This window comes from Antennarius striatus, chromosome 16, assembly GCF_040054535.1.
Source record: "Antennarius striatus isolate MH-2024 chromosome 16, ASM4005453v1, whole genome shotgun sequence".
Taxonomy (NCBI): domain Eukaryota; kingdom Metazoa; phylum Chordata; class Actinopteri; order Lophiiformes; family Antennariidae; genus Antennarius; species Antennarius striatus.
The window spans coordinates 5488899-5508409 of NC_090791.1; the positions used below are offsets into that span (position 1 = coordinate 5488899).

The 19511-nt window shown below is 35.6% G+C and overlaps 1 protein-coding gene across 2 annotated transcripts; it reads left to right on the plus strand.

Moving 5' to 3' along the window:
* Positions 1 to 3278: 3278 nt before the first annotated feature.
* unkl (unk like zinc finger) lies at positions 3279 to 17522 on the plus strand. 2 transcript variants are annotated; one of them, XM_068337177.1, is made up of 16 exons: positions 3279 to 3356; positions 3999 to 4208; positions 5908 to 6084; positions 6553 to 6686; positions 6794 to 6929; positions 7019 to 7136; positions 7464 to 7548; positions 7745 to 7902; positions 8917 to 9105; positions 9975 to 10025; positions 10177 to 10354; positions 10451 to 10540; positions 10643 to 10879; positions 11044 to 11231; positions 11315 to 11572; positions 11745 to 17522. In XM_068337177.1, exons 1-16 carry the CDS (start codon positions 3292 to 3294, stop codon positions 11898 to 11900), a joined length of 2430 nt encoding a protein of 809 aa, XP_068193278.1. In that variant the 5' UTR covers positions 3279 to 3291; the 3' UTR covers positions 11901 to 17522. The 2 variants fall into 2 exon arrangements, with proteins under 2 accessions (XP_068193278.1, XP_068193279.1); XM_068337178.1 differs by lacking the exon at positions 8917 to 9105.
* Positions 17523 to 19511: the final 1989 nt, after the last annotated feature.

Below are 19511 nucleotides of genomic sequence, written 5' to 3' on the forward strand. Positions count from 1 at the left end.
TTTGTTTTACACTGTAAGAATAAAGAAAATGTTATACTTTTTCCAAGGTGGAATTCATGAATAAATTCTTTAACAGGAAAGGCTTTCCTCAACTTCATGGAGACAAAAACGGAAACATAAATCAATCTAGATTAATTTTTATCAAAACAAAACATGTTGCTACAAAAACTGAGCTAATTTCTATTGTGGTAAATGTAGGAATCAGTCAGTGTTCAGTTTTAGGATGGCTGAGTTATTGCCCCACATGTCAGTTCTTGTTATCATGATGACAGAAAGAGGCAAGTGTTGTTTTGCCAGCAAGAAATGAGACCAAGTAAACACATCATGTTGGAGATGTGATGCTGCTTCAATCTCTTCTATCTACCTGTCTTTAACATATATTACACTGAAAAACAGTGGCAGTCTGAAATGTAAGTGTAGTAAACCTTTCTTATAAAATAATTACACCACAGATTTTTTTTATTGATGGGCACAGAACCTCGAGTCAAACATCGGACATTTGATACAATGTTTTAAACTGAACAAAGATGCTCATTAGCACATTGTTTTCAGGTTAATGATATGCAGATTATCTGGATGCACAAGAGCAGTTTTAAGATTTTATATTATATGCCATCATTGAGGTGTTGATGATGTCATATATGTTTTTGCGTCTTCTAATCGTAGAGAATAAGTTCTAATTTCTTTCTCTGTCCTGTAATACCGCACTGTTTTCTTAGATTCAGTCTTTTTACAGGTATCTGTATGATAAGATGGCATATAAAAGGTTATAGAATATTCCCTTTATTATTTAGAATTTGAATGCAAACATAACTGCACACAACAAGTGGCTCTGTGCATTAGGAATATGGGTGCACAGCAACTTAACAAAGGGTTTGTGCGGGATATCCTATCACATCTATATTGAGGATTGCGCTTAAAAATATTACGTTTGTGTATCTCGCTAACTTCGGGCTTGAGCTTACATGAGATAGCCGGAGATAATGGCGTGACTGGGAAATGCAGGAGCCCAAACCGCAAACTGTTTTCCCAGCTGTAACAGTCCCAGCAGCCTGGGAAAGGAGCACTGAGAATTGTTTGAGGGATTGTTTATTAGAGGCTTGCAAAAACGCAAAATGTTTTGTGGTAAGTGATATATTTGTGCATGTTTCCAATGCACTATTTTATCACACATCCAAAATATGCAATGAAGTATTCTGTACATTCTACTTTTCGGAAAATTGATTTTACAATCTTGAAAAAGACAGGTTTGAATATGCCTTATGTATTGCATTCTGCATAAGGATTTAGGCATGCATGTAAACCACCCATGGCTCCATCAGGGACACAGAGACAATAAGTGCAGGGTTGCTGATGAGTAAAATGCAAAAAGAGTGTGAAGTTCAGTATACGTCGAACTTCACAGCGTTATACAAAAAACAGCTACACATCGGAGTTGTGTTCATGAGAGAAGCAAAGATCATGTTTAAATCACACTTACACACTTCCAACTTGTATGCAAACACACACATCGGGGGTGCTGAGAGAAGAGGCCAGCAGTGAACTGTGTGTACAGCTGAAACTACTGAATAAGGTTAAAAGTTTGTGATAACTGACGTCATAGAAAGGAAAAAGGGTATGACTTTCCCCTTACTTATATTCAGTACTTCCTCTGGATGAAACTGGACTAAATAACAACTTTTGCAGCAAAAACATGTTTAGTAAAGTCAATAAAGTCAGTCGATTCCAAATTGAAGCAACACCATTAAAATTACAATTCAGTCCAGAGCTTTTGTCATGGATTATATTTTACTACTTGAACATGTTCAATAAATTAGGTCTTTAAATGATATCATTTTAACTCAGTTTCCAATTTTTTTGTTGATTGATACAGGTTTTAACCTTTGATGACATCACAGACAAAAGTTGAAGGTATGTAAGTCTACAGAAAATGCATATACAGTACTGTATTTTACATTGTAAAATTTAGGAATTTTTTTAGTTTCTTAAAAATTAAGCAAAATTTTATTCTACATAAAAAAATTTTCTTATGTAAATAACGCATTGGTCATTGTCCAACTCCAAGCTGGGGGGGGGGGGTATATCAAAGCAATTACAACTGAATAGTCCAGAGTTTATGCATAATTATTAGGCAGTGCACTTGGCGGACCTCAGCAACTGAATAAGGAATTACACTTTAATTGCATTAGTAAATTAAAATTTCCCTTACAGGGAAAAAGAGCTGAATAGAGCAGATTAGCTTCCCAGATACGGAAAGAAAGACAAAGGTCTGGTGTTTGAAAAAGTAATAAAGAGACAGAGCTCATCAAACTAATTACTGCCATATATATATATATAGCTAGGCATTCAAATGATATTTAGAGTTCCAAACTAAATTTAAGATTTAACTAGAACATTCACATAGCAGAATAAGGAGGACTGCTCAATTTAAAATTCTCAAAATTAGATTGTATTGTATTGTATTGTATTTCTTCCATTTTCAGTTATGTTTTATCAATATAAAACTTTTTTAAAATGTTGCTATACTTCTTTGTCTATATGCTGCATGAATTATGTATTATATTGAACAAACAGATGTAGAACACCAAGTCAAAAGAAAAGAAGATGCCTATAATGCAGTATTTTTAGTAAGGTAGTCTCACAGGGAGAATAATTATGCTACAATGTTTTTCCCATATCCCCCTCCACACATACATCACCTTTGTTGGAACTGTAATTTTTAAGAGGCAAGTTGTACAAAACTAAATGCAAAACAAAACCAGACTATGCATTAATAATTTAGTATCTAAAATGTACAAAAAGTATACTTCTGGGGAAATCAGTAACTTTTGTTTGTGTTCTTAATTCACATTGTTGTTTTTTTGTGAGACCCTATTTTATGTTCGTTCTTAATTCAAGCGATAACTGTGAAGCACTTATAGAAAAATGTATCATAAGAGAGTTGTTCACAGTTGCCAATTGTTTCTGGAGAAAATAATTTAAGCATGACTTGAAGAAACTGACAAATTATTATTAAAACGCTTAATGGGGGCGTGGAATTTCTGGAAATTTGCCTGCGAAACGCAGAGGTTAGAGAATTTTCAAATCTATAGTTAAAAACATTAATAAACATTAGATGGAGTAATGTGTGTATAAACATTGACGAGACAATACAACAATAAACCACAAGACAGTCGCTCCCAAAAGTGCTGCACATCGCTGTCTGCTCTTCGCAGCGTCCCCTGCTTTGCAGTGCACTGGTGTGCAGGCGAAAGATCCCCGCGCATGCGCAGTTCATTGTTTTGACTGAAAATGCCGTCGGTTTCGAAAACGGCGGCCAATGCGTCCCCTCAAACCGAGAAACCTACCCACTATACGTGAGTAAACCTGCTTTAAGGAAACAATGGTGTGGCTCGTTTCCGAAAATGTTATTTTCACGTGCACTTGTGCGTATTTGCATTTCTTGCATTCCTCAACTCCAGTGTTAGTTTAAAAACATGGTGCTTTTCCTGGCTTTGTGACTACCTAACGTTACATAGCAAGCGGGACTGCACGCTAGCGACACCAATGCTAATGTAAGAAATGCGGACATGTTAATTCACTTAAGTGGAAAGCTAATCGTTGACGGAATCTTTCATAGTTGTTTTAGTGACTTGGGGGCTTGTTTTATATAATCTGTAATATGCTAAACCGTCAACTTGGTCTGCTAAATGATTAGCCTGGAACTCGCTAACCAGTCTGCTTGTAAATATCTCGGCCTTTATGAGTTCCCTCATACTACGCACATTTATCGACGTACGCTCCGCTATTTCAGCCCAGTGCTACGTCAAAATACATACGTAGTTGCTCTCTGAATAGAGAGCTAATGTGAGTGACCCATAAATGCATACTAGGCTACATCACTTTAGCACAACGTGAAATTCTGCTGTCTTTGAACTTCTTCCTTTTATACGACTGATTAATAAGTTATTTGTCATTTAACTTTCGCTTCCCGATACGTTGTTTTCTTGTTATTTCAGATACCTAAAGGAGTTCAGGACAGAGCAGTGCCCGTTGTTCCTCCAGCACAAGTGTACGCAGCACAGACCCTTTACGTGCTTTAATTGGCATTTTCTCAACCAGCGGCGAAGGCGACCCATAAGAAGAAGAGACGGAACTTTTAACTACAGCCCCGACGTGTACTGCACGAAATATGACGAGACCACAGGCATCTGTCCAGATGGAGACGAGTAAGTCCCCCAAATGCTACGTCTTTGAAGTATTGCAGTACCGATTAATAAGTTTTTTTTGCCGTTTTATTGAATGGTCCTGAATGGGTGGATAGACATCCTCATGCGAAATAATTGTGTTGATATGCGTTCTCTGCTGAATTTTATTCTAAACTGTATAATACGTTTCACAACTGCTAAATCACATTGATTAAATAGGAGCAGCTATGCTTCCTAATTGTTATGCAAGATCATGTTTGAAAGCATGTTATTATGTTGACGGACATAAAGATTGATACTCTTGTAAAGGACAAAATGTTCTGTGTTTAATGGCATATGAATACATCAACTCATGAACTGCACTTATATGAACTGTCACTGTGATCATAAAAGATCATTTGTTGCAGGAGTTGCTTAATTAGAAATGACTTCCAAGAGGCAACTGACTTTTGTAATCTAAAATTTGCAACACTGTAAAGAATACAGTGAAGATCAGATTGATAGTGTGCATTTTTTGAAAATGAAGAGGAGTCCAAAGTGAAGAACATGATTCTGTATTTTCTTCATTTTATTTATTCATGCAGAAAAATGAAATTTGATGGTTTATTATCAGTTTTAGTTTTTTGCTATCTCCTGTCTGATCTTACAGATACAATATTTTAAAAAAACTAATTTAGTTGATTGTATTGTCTGTATTCTCTAAACCAAGTCCAACATTTCTGATTGAATTCACCCCTTATGTAGATCTTTATGTTTGAGGTGAAGTGGCTTGACAGGCCCTTTATTGCATTCTAAACACTAATCCTACTCTTACTTTCTTGTAATGGCATTATACCATTTTGTGCATCAAGCTTTTTAACCAAGCTTAATATGTTCATTTATCATTTCCCTACAATGACATTCAATTTTTGTGTATACATCCGGCTAACACCTGTTGTCCCCACTTTTGGGAGAAATTACAGTACAAAGGTTTTACGAGAGACTTGTGGTTCAAGGTTGTCAGACGTGTTTTATTCTTAAATATTGACTTAACTGTCTAGTTACATTATGTATGCAAATTTTCAACAGGAGTGGTAGTGGTTAAATTTGCAAAGTAAATAAATAGAATCCTCTTTAGTGGTGTAGGAATAAAGAATGCCCGTCCTTAATGGAGCATGTAGAGATCAAGTGAAATTGTTGAAGTAATGGTAAATGCATGACTGTAGTCCTTATAATTCCACCTCATGCGATGGCTGCTATTTTTGCATGACCTTATGTGTTGCTATAGCAACTGTTGCTACTCAAGAAAAGTAAAATTGCTTCATTCACTTGTCTTACTGGCCATATGCTTCTTGTGAAATTGCTGGTGTTTCAGCCCTGCATTCACAATAGAGTGTTTTTCTTGATTGCGCATGTGATAAGTTCTTCATTAAAGTACTATTTACTGTATATTCTTTGTGGCCTTGTAAAGAGTCATTTAGACCATGTTTTAGATGATAGCAGAGTGCAGTGTTCATTCTTTAATCAAATGAAACACTTCAGATATACACAGACATCTTGGTTTAGTATACTACAGTTCTTTCTAGAACATCACATGCAATCACAAATTTTAAAAAAAATTTGTGCTGGAGGGGGTAGATTTTGGTTTGTCCTGCATTATTTTACTGTCATGCTAAATCATGGTTTGTTTGTTTTTAGATCAGCTGATTATGATTTGTCTATCTCTTCCTTGCCTCCTTAGCTGCCCCTATTTACACCGAACCACTGGTGACACAGAGCGCAAGTACCATCTACGCTATTACAAAACTGGCACTTGTATCCATGAGACAGATGCTCGAGGGCATTGTGTGAAGAATGGCCTCCACTGTGCTTTCGCTCACGGACCACATGATCTCCGACCTCCCGTCTATGATATCAGGTGACATTTAAAGCAAATAATGGTCTCTCTCATCCTTGCCACACTTCAAGCTCACGAGTGTCACAGAGTACCCAAACAAGAAGCCAATGTAGTTCAGTACATGACTTGTCTGTGAAACAAAAACAATAGCCACATAAAGGTGTTGTGTAGAGTTGTGAGTTAAAGGATAACCCCTGTGTTTTTTACATCTGCTCTCGGGCTGATACATCTATGACTATTATACAGTTATACAGTTATTATACAGTTATTATACAGATTATACAGTTAAATAATGAATTAATATTTGATTGTTATATTTTAAGTGAGAGGCAAAGGATGCTGTAATTTAACAGTATATTTGATCAAATAAGACAACAAGTATGTTTCACGTATGTCATCACTTTTAATTTTTTTTTTTTTTTTGGAAAACATAAGATGTTTGTATTTTGAGGGATTGAATATTCAAAAAAAATAATTTTACCTTAATAGAGAGATCCAAGCACAAGAGGCTCTTCAAAATGGACAGCTGGGATCTGGAGAGGGTATTCCTGATCTGCAGCCAGGTGTGTTAGCTAGCCAAGCAATGATTGAGAAAACTCTGACAGAAGACCCACGATGGCAAGGTGAGCAAGCCCCATCTTGATGATAATTGACTCTGGCAATACTAAAAAACACTGTTTGATTATGTGCAAAATAAAATGAAAACTCACCCCAGCGTTATTATTTTCAGATACAAACTTTGTTTTAGCAAACTATAAAACAGATCAGTGTACCAAGCCCCCAAGACTATGCAGACAGGGCTACGCTTGCCCCCATTACCACAACAGTAGAGATCGAAGACGAAACCCGAGAAAGTTCAAATATAGGTAAGCTATAACTCATTTCAAGTTAAACTATTTAGTGATTGAAAGTTGTTTGATTGCAATAGGTGAAAGTTTCTGACATCTGAATGCAGGTCAACTCCATGCCCTAATGTTAAACATGGTGATGAATGGGGTGAGCCCTCAAAGTGTGACAGCGGAGACAGTTGCCAGTATTGTCACTCTCGAACTGAACAGCAGTTTCACCCAGAAGTGAGTTGGAGGTTCTTTTTGTTGTTGTTTTTTTATTAGTATCAGGTGATGAATAAACTGCTCAGGTTTGGTCAAGGTATTATTATTATCACTGCTCTGTTTTGATGTATTTTCCTTTTTTAATAACCTCTGTTACACTGCTTGAATGTGTCATGTTTGCTTCTATTTGCTTCTATATTTAAGTTCAAGATGTTATATTCTTGAGCTTTTTATTGTTTTGTCAGTGACATTGTAGCTTTGGTGATGCAACGCGATGGCCTATTATCATTTTGTAACAGAAGTTGTTAGTTTATTTTGACTTACAATGTATTTCTGTTTGCCTAAAAGATCTACAAATCTACCAAATGCAACGATATGCGACAAACTGGATACTGTCCCAGAGGACCGTTTTGTGCATTTGCACATGTAGAAAGTAAGTCAAAGTTTGTTTAAACAGTTTCACTACTCAAGTAGATTATGAATCTAGTTCATTCATAACTGTTTTTGAATTATTGTTTTTGTGCACTGCTAAATTTCTCAGCAATGTACAAACAAGCACAGCGAATGTTAATGTCAATCTGTTTTTTAATCACTGTACCAAGTTTTGATACTTATTTTAATCCTTTCAGGAATTCCCTCTACAGACGAGACCATGAGCTCATTGTTAACAGTGATTCAGTCAAGTTCACAGTCCCAGCTGGGCTCCCAGCAGTATTCAGAGTGTCCAGTTAGTGAATGGAACAGTGGAGGAAACTCTACCAGCAACGCAACCAGTAGCAATGGACAAGTAGGAAGTTTACTTTTTCTTTTTGTTGTATCAGTCTGTTCGTAGGAAATTGATTTGAACAGAATACAAAAAAAAGGCAAAAATTTTATGGATACAAGCTTTCTAAGAGATTATTCAAATTAAAATTATTATCACACCTCCTGGATGATCTGATCACAGGTGGAAATGCCAAGTCCAACCGTTCACATCCAGCATTATCATGTGTCATAGTTAAATTATATTTTGATCTCAGTTCCCTGCCAATAAATCAGCAAGAAAAGTAATTTAATTCCATAATTTACAAATAATGTAGAATTTAAAAAGTTACTGCTGTGTCAACAACTCATGTCTATTTTAGAAGTGTGGGAGTAGTCTGGGTATTAGTTCAGTGGTGAAATCAGCTTTATCAGGTAGCATATTGAAATTCCTTCTGCTAACTGACAGGTAAGAGAGCCCAATCATACACTTTGCATTCTAGTACACCAAAGGGACATTATGGCATGTGTAGGACGTTATGCAAGTTATTGTTAGGACATTTTAGTGTTTTAAGACCAGATGAGTAGATGGTCTTTCATTTGCATTCACACTGCTGAAAAAACTTCATCTCAGAAACATGTATTCAGTGCATGTCAGGTGCATCATGCCTGTGCTTAGCTCTGTCCAATGGGATCAGATCACTCAGGACACACGATGACGGTCTGACACTTCAAACCAAAATTCAGTCAATACAAACTTTTCAGTTTGTTGTTCATAATACTCTCATTTTTCTGTTGGAATTTTTATCTTTTTTTTCTTTTTGTTTTGTTTTTTCACATTGACTTGTCATTATCACTATTTTATTTTTATTTTTCATATTTCAGTGTGACATTGTTTTTATAGAAGAGAGACAAGTTGGTAATTCTTAAAAGCTGTAGGTTTGCGCCTGTTCAAAATTCTGTCAAGGAACGACCACTTATTTGTCATTCCAAATATTGTTATTTATTTGATAAATTTTGGACATCATTTTATTAAGATCATGTCCGCTTCTCTTCTCAGGTATCATGTTCTAATAGCTCAACTGTAACTCCAAGCTCAGGAAGCGACAGTTTGTTATCCCCAGTGGGATCCATCAACAGGCCCAAATCCTTACCTAATAGTAGTTTATGTTCAGAGTCCACCACATCCAGTGTCTCTCCTCTGATGTCTAAGTATCCTAGAGCTCCGGGCTTTGAACGTGAGGATCAGGTACACAGTCCAATTTCTTAAACTTCAAGAACAGTATAAATCAAAGAAAACTTAGGACATCAGCGCTTAATATGTCACTGTTTTCAGTTTGAATCACCATTTTATTTCTTTTCACCTATTATTTGCCATACCACTTTCATTTTAATATTTTTCGCCTGAATTGCACTGGTTTTAAGTCTCAGCTTTCTGTACAATGACTATAAAGTGAATCTAAAGCACCAACCAATTTGATTCCTGATTTTGTGTAATCAAAGCACATTTTCCATAATTCTTAGGCTCATTCAAAGATTGAGCATCAATCTTAAAACACCTAAAATCATCATTTAACACAGCTTCCCTAACAGGACACTGTAATACACACCTCAGTGGCACATGGTAAATTGCTATGCATTTTCTCTTTTGTTCAGTTGAAAAAGTAGAAGGACAACATTTGTTTCACCTTGTGAACCTATTGCACTTAACGTTGTAATTCCAAAAGAATACCGCCCACTAAATAAATTGCCCATCTCTGTCATCACACCAATGCTTTTGAAACTGTCTTCAAGCAGAAAGTGGTAGACAGAGTAGAAGTGTATAATCGATTCACACTTTTTTATTTTCTGGTGGAATAAATTACCACATTAATCTCAACTGTGAAAAGAACTTTTAGAATTGGCTAGACCTTCAAACTGTGACATTACATTTGCCATATTAGACAGAAATTGTTGTGGGTATTTTGTCAGTGTTTAAGCAGTCTCATATCTTCTGTCAGCCCCTGTCTAATTGTGTTTTGAAAATGTGTAATTAAAATGAACTCTGTGGTTGTAAAATAGAGAGTTATGTCAGTGAAATGTCCCATATCGATGTTGTTTGTAAAATTTCATTTTTAGATTAAGAACAAAGGGCCAATGGATCCAAAATTGATGGACCAAGAAAAGCAGGTTTGTTTTTGAATGTTGTGACTTGATTATGTACTGTATATAAATATCAATAGAATGTTAAAATTACAGAGTATTTATTTACTTTGAACACCCAAATTGTAATGAAGGATATGAATTAAACAGATGCCTTCTGTGCTTTTCTTTGTTAAAGACACAAAATGCTGTATTCTCTGTGGTGAACCCTTTGGCTTCAAGCTTTACCTCGAGTATAACATCCAGCTTAGCTTCTAGTATTGGCTCAGAAAGTTCTTCACCAACCACCTTATCAACAATGAATGCAAAGGCCACTCCTTTCTACCCAGGGAGCAACACAGTAGAGTCTGTTATAGGTAGGTATATGTTAAGTCAACATCAGGCCAGTCGAGCTGAAAACTCATTCTGTGTTTTGGTGTCAAATGTCAACTATGTGTGTTTTTCTCCCCCAGGATCCGCCCTGGACCTCAACTTCAGTGACATAAATGTTGCATCTCTTGATAAGGAGTTAGAGGAGCAAGATAATAGTGTAGGCCTGGCGAGTAAGGACACCTATTTTTCTGTTAGCTGTTTGGCCGATTGGCTGTCAATTATTTAATCATCATTTGCTAGCAAAATGTATTAACTGTCATAACTTTGTCCAGGTCAACGCATGCTACGTGGATCTGCTCCTGTTAACATTCCCGGCTCCCTTGCCAGATCGTCCTCATTTAATTCGTCATCATCACTGTCCACTTCCCCGCTCAGCTCCCTCTCCCAGTCTCTGTCACAGTCCCTGCTGTCTGGGGCATTACCACAGCAAAATCAAGCCTCAAACATGTTAGCCAAGCAAGAGCATGCCCTCCTCGGAACACCTACCTCCTCCTCCCAGAACTCTTTGGGTAAGCTGTTAGCAGACATTTACCTCCAAATGACAAGGAAAGCATTTCATTTGTAACGTCACAGTTTAACATAACAGAAATATTTTAGAACTGTCAAGAACTGTTTTTCCTGTTGCACACTATCTACTTTCTGGTTTTACTATTTTAAAACATCACTCATACAGGTTTGAATGGAGGGGCGAGTAACATTTGGGACTTTGTAAGCGGCAACTTTTCCCCAAGTCCATCTCCAGTTTTCAGCAGCCTGACCTCTACAAACAGCAGTGCAGATCTGGCTCGTCTTTTTAGAGAGCTGGATGAAGCCAAGAAGAAGATCAAACAATGGGAGGAGGCCTGGCACCAAGTTAAACAAGTCAGTGTTACAAATGAGCTCTCAGTTCAGTCTATGTTGGCAAGGTTTAGGTCTTTAAATTATGAGCCTCAATTTTGTTCCAGGCCTGTGAAGCTTGCCAGAAAGATGCTCATGAAGCAAAGGAACAAGCAAAAACAGCAGAGGCTGAACGACAACTAGCAGAACAGAAATGGGAAGAAACAGAACGCAAGCTGAAAGAACTCCAAGGGGACTTTGATGTGCTTTGTCGAACCCCTGGAACACCTCTTTTACGAAGCTACGGAGAGCTGGACCAACTCCCCTTGACAAAGCTTCACTCCATCCAGAGTCAGCTGCGTAATGACCTAGACCTTATAGATGGGGTAAGACAGACTAGCTTACACACAGTATTTAATTTGTAGCATGTACACAATTGAAAAAGGCGTTACGAGGCTAGCATTCAGATTGACGTTTTGTCATCAAGCATGCTCATTAAAAGACTGCATGAACTGTTTTTAAGATGCAGCTGATGTTCATTTTTTTCTTCTCCAACAGGTAATATATCAGCTTCAGTCAAAGAAATGTATAGTTTGCCAAAAGCATGATCGTTGCATTGTTCTACAGCCTTGCCAACATTATGTACTCTGTGAGAACTGTGTACCTACTAAAACAGAATGTCCCTACTGTAGAACAAAAATATTGAAGTGGTGATGTACAATTACTCAAGGTACAATTTAAAGATTTAGCCCTTGAAGAACTACTAACCAATCATGCATTTTCTAAATAGTAATGTCTGTTAAATAGAGTGATTGAATAATCTTAGAATTCAGTGATATTTGACTGATAAAACAAATGGTATTATAAATCAGATTGTGTACAAGCTATTCAAAAACATTTTGGTCATTTTATGTAAACATTACCTATGGTCAAGCAAATAGCACTGAAATTAGAATAATAAATTCCCTTGTTGTGCTCTTTCCCCTTTGTTATGAGTACCTTCCATAGCTAAACACGTAGTGCAGTCATGCTTTCTACAAAGTTTTTTTATCCATTGCCATCCTGGCATATTACCAGACCAATAAATGTGGTTAAAGCTGTGTACACAAAGAACTTTATGAGGGCAAGTCTGAATTGCTGGCCCTCCGCTATTGTTCTACTGCAAATACATTACTATGCTTTGCAAATTAGTGTGGATAAAATTTGACCATCGAAAATTGCTTTTTTTTTTTATGCACTGAAAAACCATCCAGGGCCAATTTGAATATATTTCAGCCCCTTATATCAGAAATGACTGCAGAAGTATATTTGAAGTTATTTAAAGTCTTTAGTAAAACTATATACGTACTTACCATTGAAGAACTTGCTCACAGTAATGTTCATACTATATCTTAACTGAAAAAAAAAGATCTATTTTTTAAAATGCGTACAAAAAGAATCATGTCCGTGTTAGCACATTTTTCAGACAAACAGGGGGAGAATTTTTGATAGCGTGTCCTCTGTAATTATGTCAGGGGGATCTGCAAAGTATGGTTTTAACATGAAAAATGAAAAAAGACAACTTTTTTTGATATTTGCCACAGTAGTTTGTGGTATTGCAGGAAGATCACTGTGTAAATTTTTGAATTACAGTAATCTGTTCATGGTACACAATAAAATGGGCAAAACTCAAATATTATTTTTTAATTCAAGTGGAACAAAATAAAAATCAAAAATTAAAAAGAAACCTGAATGTGATTACACTCAATGCATAATGCGTGCAACATTTACAGAGCATGGAGTTCTAAAAATGAGTGAAATGGGATCCTGATTAACTAAGTACCAAAAATGCTTTAATGCTTAGAGGCTCCAAGCTCTTGTGACTGAATACACACTCATTCTCGAATTTCACACATTAAGAGGAATGGATGGGGATGGCCTAAGTATTATCCACCAGTAGAAACCGATCATCCAGACTTGTTAAGTGCTTCACATCAAATGACCTATTGGTGCTGAAGCCACCTGTCTGTAAAGCTAAGCAAGGAAGTATTTTAATAAATTTCTTCAGTGTTCCTCGTTCCTGCTCCAATTTTAATCGCAATTTATTCCAGTACAAACAGTCAAGCATCGTTATTTCGACCAAGAAGTTTGATTTCTTACTAAAGCACTTTGTTGACTTGGGACTTTATTAAAGGGTATATAGAAATTTTGCTTTAAGCTGCTTTTTAGGTATTCTTTTGAGTCTTTTTTAGATTTATTATTTTTTTCTATATAAGCTAATGTCTGAAGCTTTTGTGTGTACTGTGAAACATCATTTAAATATTTCCTGTTTCCTATTGTTAAAACATGGCATGGTTCTACACATTACGATTTCATAGAAAAAATACTTAATAGTTTCTACTTTCATAGTTAGATTTATAAAATTTCAATCAAATTAATGCAAATTTAAATTGCATTATAGGCATAACCAGCAGCTGGAATATTGGTAAGGCACATGCTACATGTTAAGGCTTTTTAATCAATCAGTTAGTTTTGTTTCGTAGAGATCTATATAGCCTAGCCATTAGAGAAGCATGTTTTGTGTTTGCTTAACACCTGAAATGGTGATTTTTGTAGAGATCTAGCCTCTTGACCTTGTCTAGAACATATCGGCCTCTAACTCTAAAGTGCCTTGCCTGAATTGAAAGGTTATGTATAAAATTGTCAGCGCAAATGAAACTTGTTGAAATTTGTCCACAGGTTTCTGCATAATGTGTCTTGTTTAACATTACAAAAACATTGACATGTTTATGACAATGTGTGTGTGTGTGTGTGTGTGTGTATATATTATATATATATATATATATATATATATATATATATATATATATGAATAGATATTTACCAGTGTATTTGGCCCAATCCCAGGAAGTATTTCTGCAGAACTTAATTGAAAACAAACATTGTCAGTGTCCTGACTTCAACTTTAGAAATAACCCTCCATGCTCCCATCCAACTTCACTCAGTCATTCCTTGGTCATGGTGCTCTTTTGGTGCAGCTTCAGTCTTTGAATTTAGGTTATTCAATTTAACATGGGAGAGTCTACAGACGACAGATGAATTTATAACGCAGCATATAAAAATGCTTTTTGAACAGTTATAGAACTTTGAGTTACTGTAACATTTCTGCAGTTATTGGAGTCCACAGTTTACTTGTAATCACTTTTTTGATAGGATTTGTGATTTGGTTCCTGTAATTAAAATGACCTTCTACTGTGTTCAAAACATCTTTTTACCTTTGCTTTAAAAAATTCAATAGAGAATCATGTGTCTTCAGATTCACCTTTTGCTACTTACAGTATAAATATAGAATGACACATTGTTTACATCCATATAAATAAGAATTAATAAACTCAGAGGAGAAATGTAAAAAAATAAATAAATTGATGGTATTTTAGCATTTACATGATTACATTAAAATGTAAACGGCAGCCTAAACACTTTTGGTATTGCATGTTATGCAATAAAATATCCAACTCTGAAATAGATTTAACAAAAAAAGGATGCACTATGTCGCACTGCCAGAGTACTTGTATTAACGTCTTTTTAGTGTAGTAAAGGCTTTAACTTCTGCAAGCTTCGCTGCTACTGGAAAAGATATTTCTTGTTATACATGTAGATGTTTGAATGTTGTTGTGCATCTACAGCTCAGATTTCAGAAACAGTCAAATCTGTCAACTGTATCTTACTTGACTTGATTTATTAATTTCTAAATGCATTTGAGTCAAAGTTTCAGTACTTTTCTATGTCACTAAAAATGATGTCACAGACCTGTACTGCTGTAGATTCCCCCTTATTTTTTAATTTTCTTTTAATAAATTGATTGAACGTATTTTGGTTTGGATGCACTGGGAACAGTGTAGAATCAGATAATTTCACAGAGCCCACTAGTCTATTTTAATTCCCTGTCAGTCTCTGTAAAGTAATGCTTTTAGGTGTGACCATTTAAAAATAAACCAAATATGTTTTCAACAGGAGAAATTTTCCCATTGAACAGAATTCATATAATTACTCTTGGGAAGATCAGCCTTTAGTTATGAAGAAGTGTCATTATTAGCCCAAGGCCATTCAGATGATAGTATGATAAAATTGTGATTGGCAGGAAGTCCCTTTTCGGGTAGTATTTTAATTTATTTGATACGGTAGGACATATTATATACCCTCCTAGTAAGTCAACAACAGGATTACAGTAATGTAATTTTTTTTTTACATTAATGGACTTCAGACCATTTTTTGCAGTTTTACCAAAGACCTGTACTGTTGTTAATTCTTTTTTGCTACATTTCATCATTTCTTTCATTTCAATGAGAAACATAATTTGACTTTAAAAAAAGTAATCACCTAGTACCTTAAATAGATAATGTTCATTAACAGTTATTAATGGCATCTTTTTCTATCTAAAGTTAGGTATAGTGAGTTGATACACAATTGATCAAACATGCATGGGTCAGATCCTTACAAAATGTGTATTTGTATATTTGATTTTGTGTTAAGTATACATTGACGTTTGTGGCAGGTTTGTGCAATACTGGCTAGCACATGCTGACCTTCAGCAAGGATTCAGTATCATTTTAAATGTTGTCTACAGTGAAGGAATGTCAAAGGTGAATGACATTTGTGCTTCTGAAGTGGCCATATAAACTTCACTTCTGAAGTTTCTTTTTTGTTGTTCGATTTTGCTTATTTGAATCTCTTATCACTACGGAAATTGATGGTTATGCATTATATGCTGGTGTTGATAGGCCTGCAGTAACTGCAAGGTGCTTTTTTCTGATTGTTGCTCTATTAAAACTGTGGTCCAAAATAGTTTTTGTTTTTGGTTAAATTGTGGGAAACTGATGATGATTGTTAGAAATAAGAATGGCAGATACAGACATGATTAAAATGATCCTCAATTACTGTTGGCCCTTGGTCTCTGTTGTGGTCACCTGGCCCAAATTTTTCTAAAAAGAAATGAGTTACTCACTTGGTAAGCACAGCTTGCATTTCATTACATTTCTTTAAATTTGCTACACTTTCTAATATATCTGTGCCTTTTTAATAATTGCATAATGTCGATTGGTATTTAGAATAGTATGTTTGAGGTGCGCTATCAGGTGACAAAAAGCAACATGTTTAATTAGAATCAAAATTTCAGTGCCTTACAATATTTTTGTGGACCACAATATGGTTGCTAAATGATCCTGTGCATTGAGGCCACCTGTGTTGAAAGGAAATCAAAACTACTGAGCTTTGCTTCACCTGTTCACAAGGCGAAGCAAAGCTATAATTGACTGATAATCATCTGCTTCAGTCTGTATTTGCCATATCATCAAAAGATAACACAGCAATACTAGACCATTAAATAAAACATTTTGATCCCAATTAGTCATTTGGCACCAAAAACGTGTTTGCAAGGAAAAGCACCAAAAAGGAAGATTCTTGTAAATGAACATTAATAGATGTGTCATTACGCTCTGCATTGGAATAGTTTATCTATTTTGCATTATTGTTAGTTGTTGTGTTGTCTTTTTGTTTTTAATATAATGGAAATGGAGCCTGAAATTTTATGCAATCTTGTACATGTATATGAGTATGATGTATGGAGATGTTCAAATTAAGTAAAATACTAGTACAGCAAAGTGTTGTCAAAGTAAATAATCTGAATGTGGAACCAGTTGTTCCACATTTACTTTAGCGAACTTCATTAGACATGTTATTTTAACTTTAAAGCCCTGAAATATTGAATGTATTGTACTAAATTAGATATTCAATGAATAGGTCACTGGATATTATGGAGCGCAGTAAAGTCATTATGATGTAGCATCTAGTTGTGAACTGCTATTCAATAAAATTTATTAGAACTAACACAGATGCAAGTTTTCAAGTTTCTCTTTGTCAGCAAAATGCAGATTTATAAGGAAATGTTTTTCTCAGGATAATGCATTGATTTGATGTTGGATGTGTTGTATCTGAGGAAACTACATTTCATCAAATTAATCATGTCAATGGGTTTAGACATTATTTATAGATTAAGAAATATGTCCCTTGTTTATGGCAAGCTGTATGGATATGTAGGATGGTCTCTACTGATAACTGTAGAAATTATTCTGTTAGTATATTTATTTTTTGTGTGTTGTAAACACAGAAATAGGTGCAAGGCTTAGAATACTAGATATTTCTTTTCTACATTGAAGATTGTGTATTGCATATTTTCTGTAGTGTATTACTAGTTTGTTAACACTTGTTAAATTGTTACACTAAAGTTATGCAATGGTTGACAGAGTTCACAAAATTATTTTTATCATCTCGAGAATTAAAACAATTTTTCATCTGAAATGTGTGAATGCTCTTTGTCTCAAACACTATACACATTAAGTTTTTAAAACAGCTTGTGCCTTTTAATGTCAAGTGGACATAAGAGGGAGACAGAATTTTAGATGGAGAACATCCATTACATACCAGTGACTTAACCATGTTACTTAAATTTAGAGCCTCATGAGCAATTTAATTTCCAAGTTATATTTTAGACGTAGTCATTGAGAAAATGTTAACTGGTGGATCCGGATCTCGGGAAGTTTTCATGTGAATACAATCCTTTTGGGTTGACGTTTCAAAATGGTGTACGAGAACTCTGGAAACAACCAATCAACAATTAAACACATTCAATGTTTGGCCCGGAGGACAATAAGTTCAAAATAAATGATAGGAAAGGCAGAGGAAAATATTGTACACGCTAGCACAATTGGTGGAAATTTCAAGAATTACATATTACCAGGTCATTTTGCCCTTGCAGTGCCACAAGAAGAGCGGGTACCTTGGAAAAAAGTGCAATCTTTCAAGAAGAAGATAACGGTGAAAGTCATGCTAACTGCTATACTTGTAAGACAGTAAGCAACTTATTTTGAAAATCAAGCCAACCTCGGTGGGTTTGAGTCACGCAGCAACAAAAGTCCTCCACTTCTCTTTCAGTGTGTTCATCCTCCCTGTCAAAAGAGGGCAGTCTGACCTCAGCAGCTGCAGCTGTGATGGCACTCAAGTGGACAGCAAATAAAAAAACAAGAAATTTGGTTTCTGTCTTACAAAGGTCGTTTGGGCCCGAGTCATAAATGTGCATAATTTCAGGGGATCGATCGTCTTTTAATCATGACTGAACCATTCAACATTCTACAATTGGTTTAAGACAAACAGTGGATCTGTTCCTGATTCTATTAAAGCCACCGTACACCAGGGCCACAGTCCTGTTCATTCTCTATTGAGGTGAAAGGATCTGAGTTTATGTTTGGTATTTGAAAGGAAACACCAAGCATAAACATCTGGAAATTATCAATGACAAACTCCATGTACCATTCTCTTAGTATGACATCCAAACTTTCTTTGTTACAGTGGTGAGCTCATTGCTGTAGGGTTTCCACACATCTTGAAATGCTTTCTGATACAATCGTCATTCTAAAATGGTCATTACAGATACATTGTACATTTTTAGAGTCATTTATATTGGTACCGTTACATTTATTGAATGTGTCTACACATGCAACACAGAGTGTTGACCATGCATGTCATTATATTAGTGAGCCATTTCATAACTAGCTATCTGTGAAACAGCATCCTCAGGAGAAGAAGACTCAACATACCTCCCTTTGTGAAGAGAAAGGCTATGTCCTGTATTTGGGGCCTATGAACTCAATAAAATCAGGGAAAGAAGTGTCATTGAGATTTATTTAATTTTAGTTCTGACCATAAAATACTCATCTGGTGAATGAGAATTTCACATAAATTGACTTCTAGCACCGTTGTTATTCATTCACAGATGTCAAACTAAGAAGGTTTACAGTGATTGTTGAAGATGCAGTTTATCCTGAGTTTGCAGTCTCACGAAGCATCTGCATCCACTGATGCACAAAACATTGCGGTAGTAACGTGGAGGCATATTTGGCAGCATCACAAAAAGTGAGTCAACCACATAGGAGAGAAAAAACATTGTAGCTCTATGCTTGCAGAAATCTTTGGTCCTTGCTAAATACAAAATTCTCCTGAAAGGTTGCAGAATCTAAAAACGAGATGTGGACACAAACCAGTTTTCTGTCCTGTATTTTAACCCATTTTTCAGTCACAGGACGCAGAGAGGAAGTGATGTACCTCAATTAAAACTAGGGAGCTCTACCAACTTTGTGAGTCTGGCTGATAATGACAAGGTAGTAATAATTCTAATAATTCATAGTAATAAAACTTTAAGGTTGCTTTCTTATGTGCTTTGTAAGGCATCTGATATCTGTCAGACTAGGGCATTTCTCTTTTTTTTTTTAAATCTGCCCCATATTTGGTCAG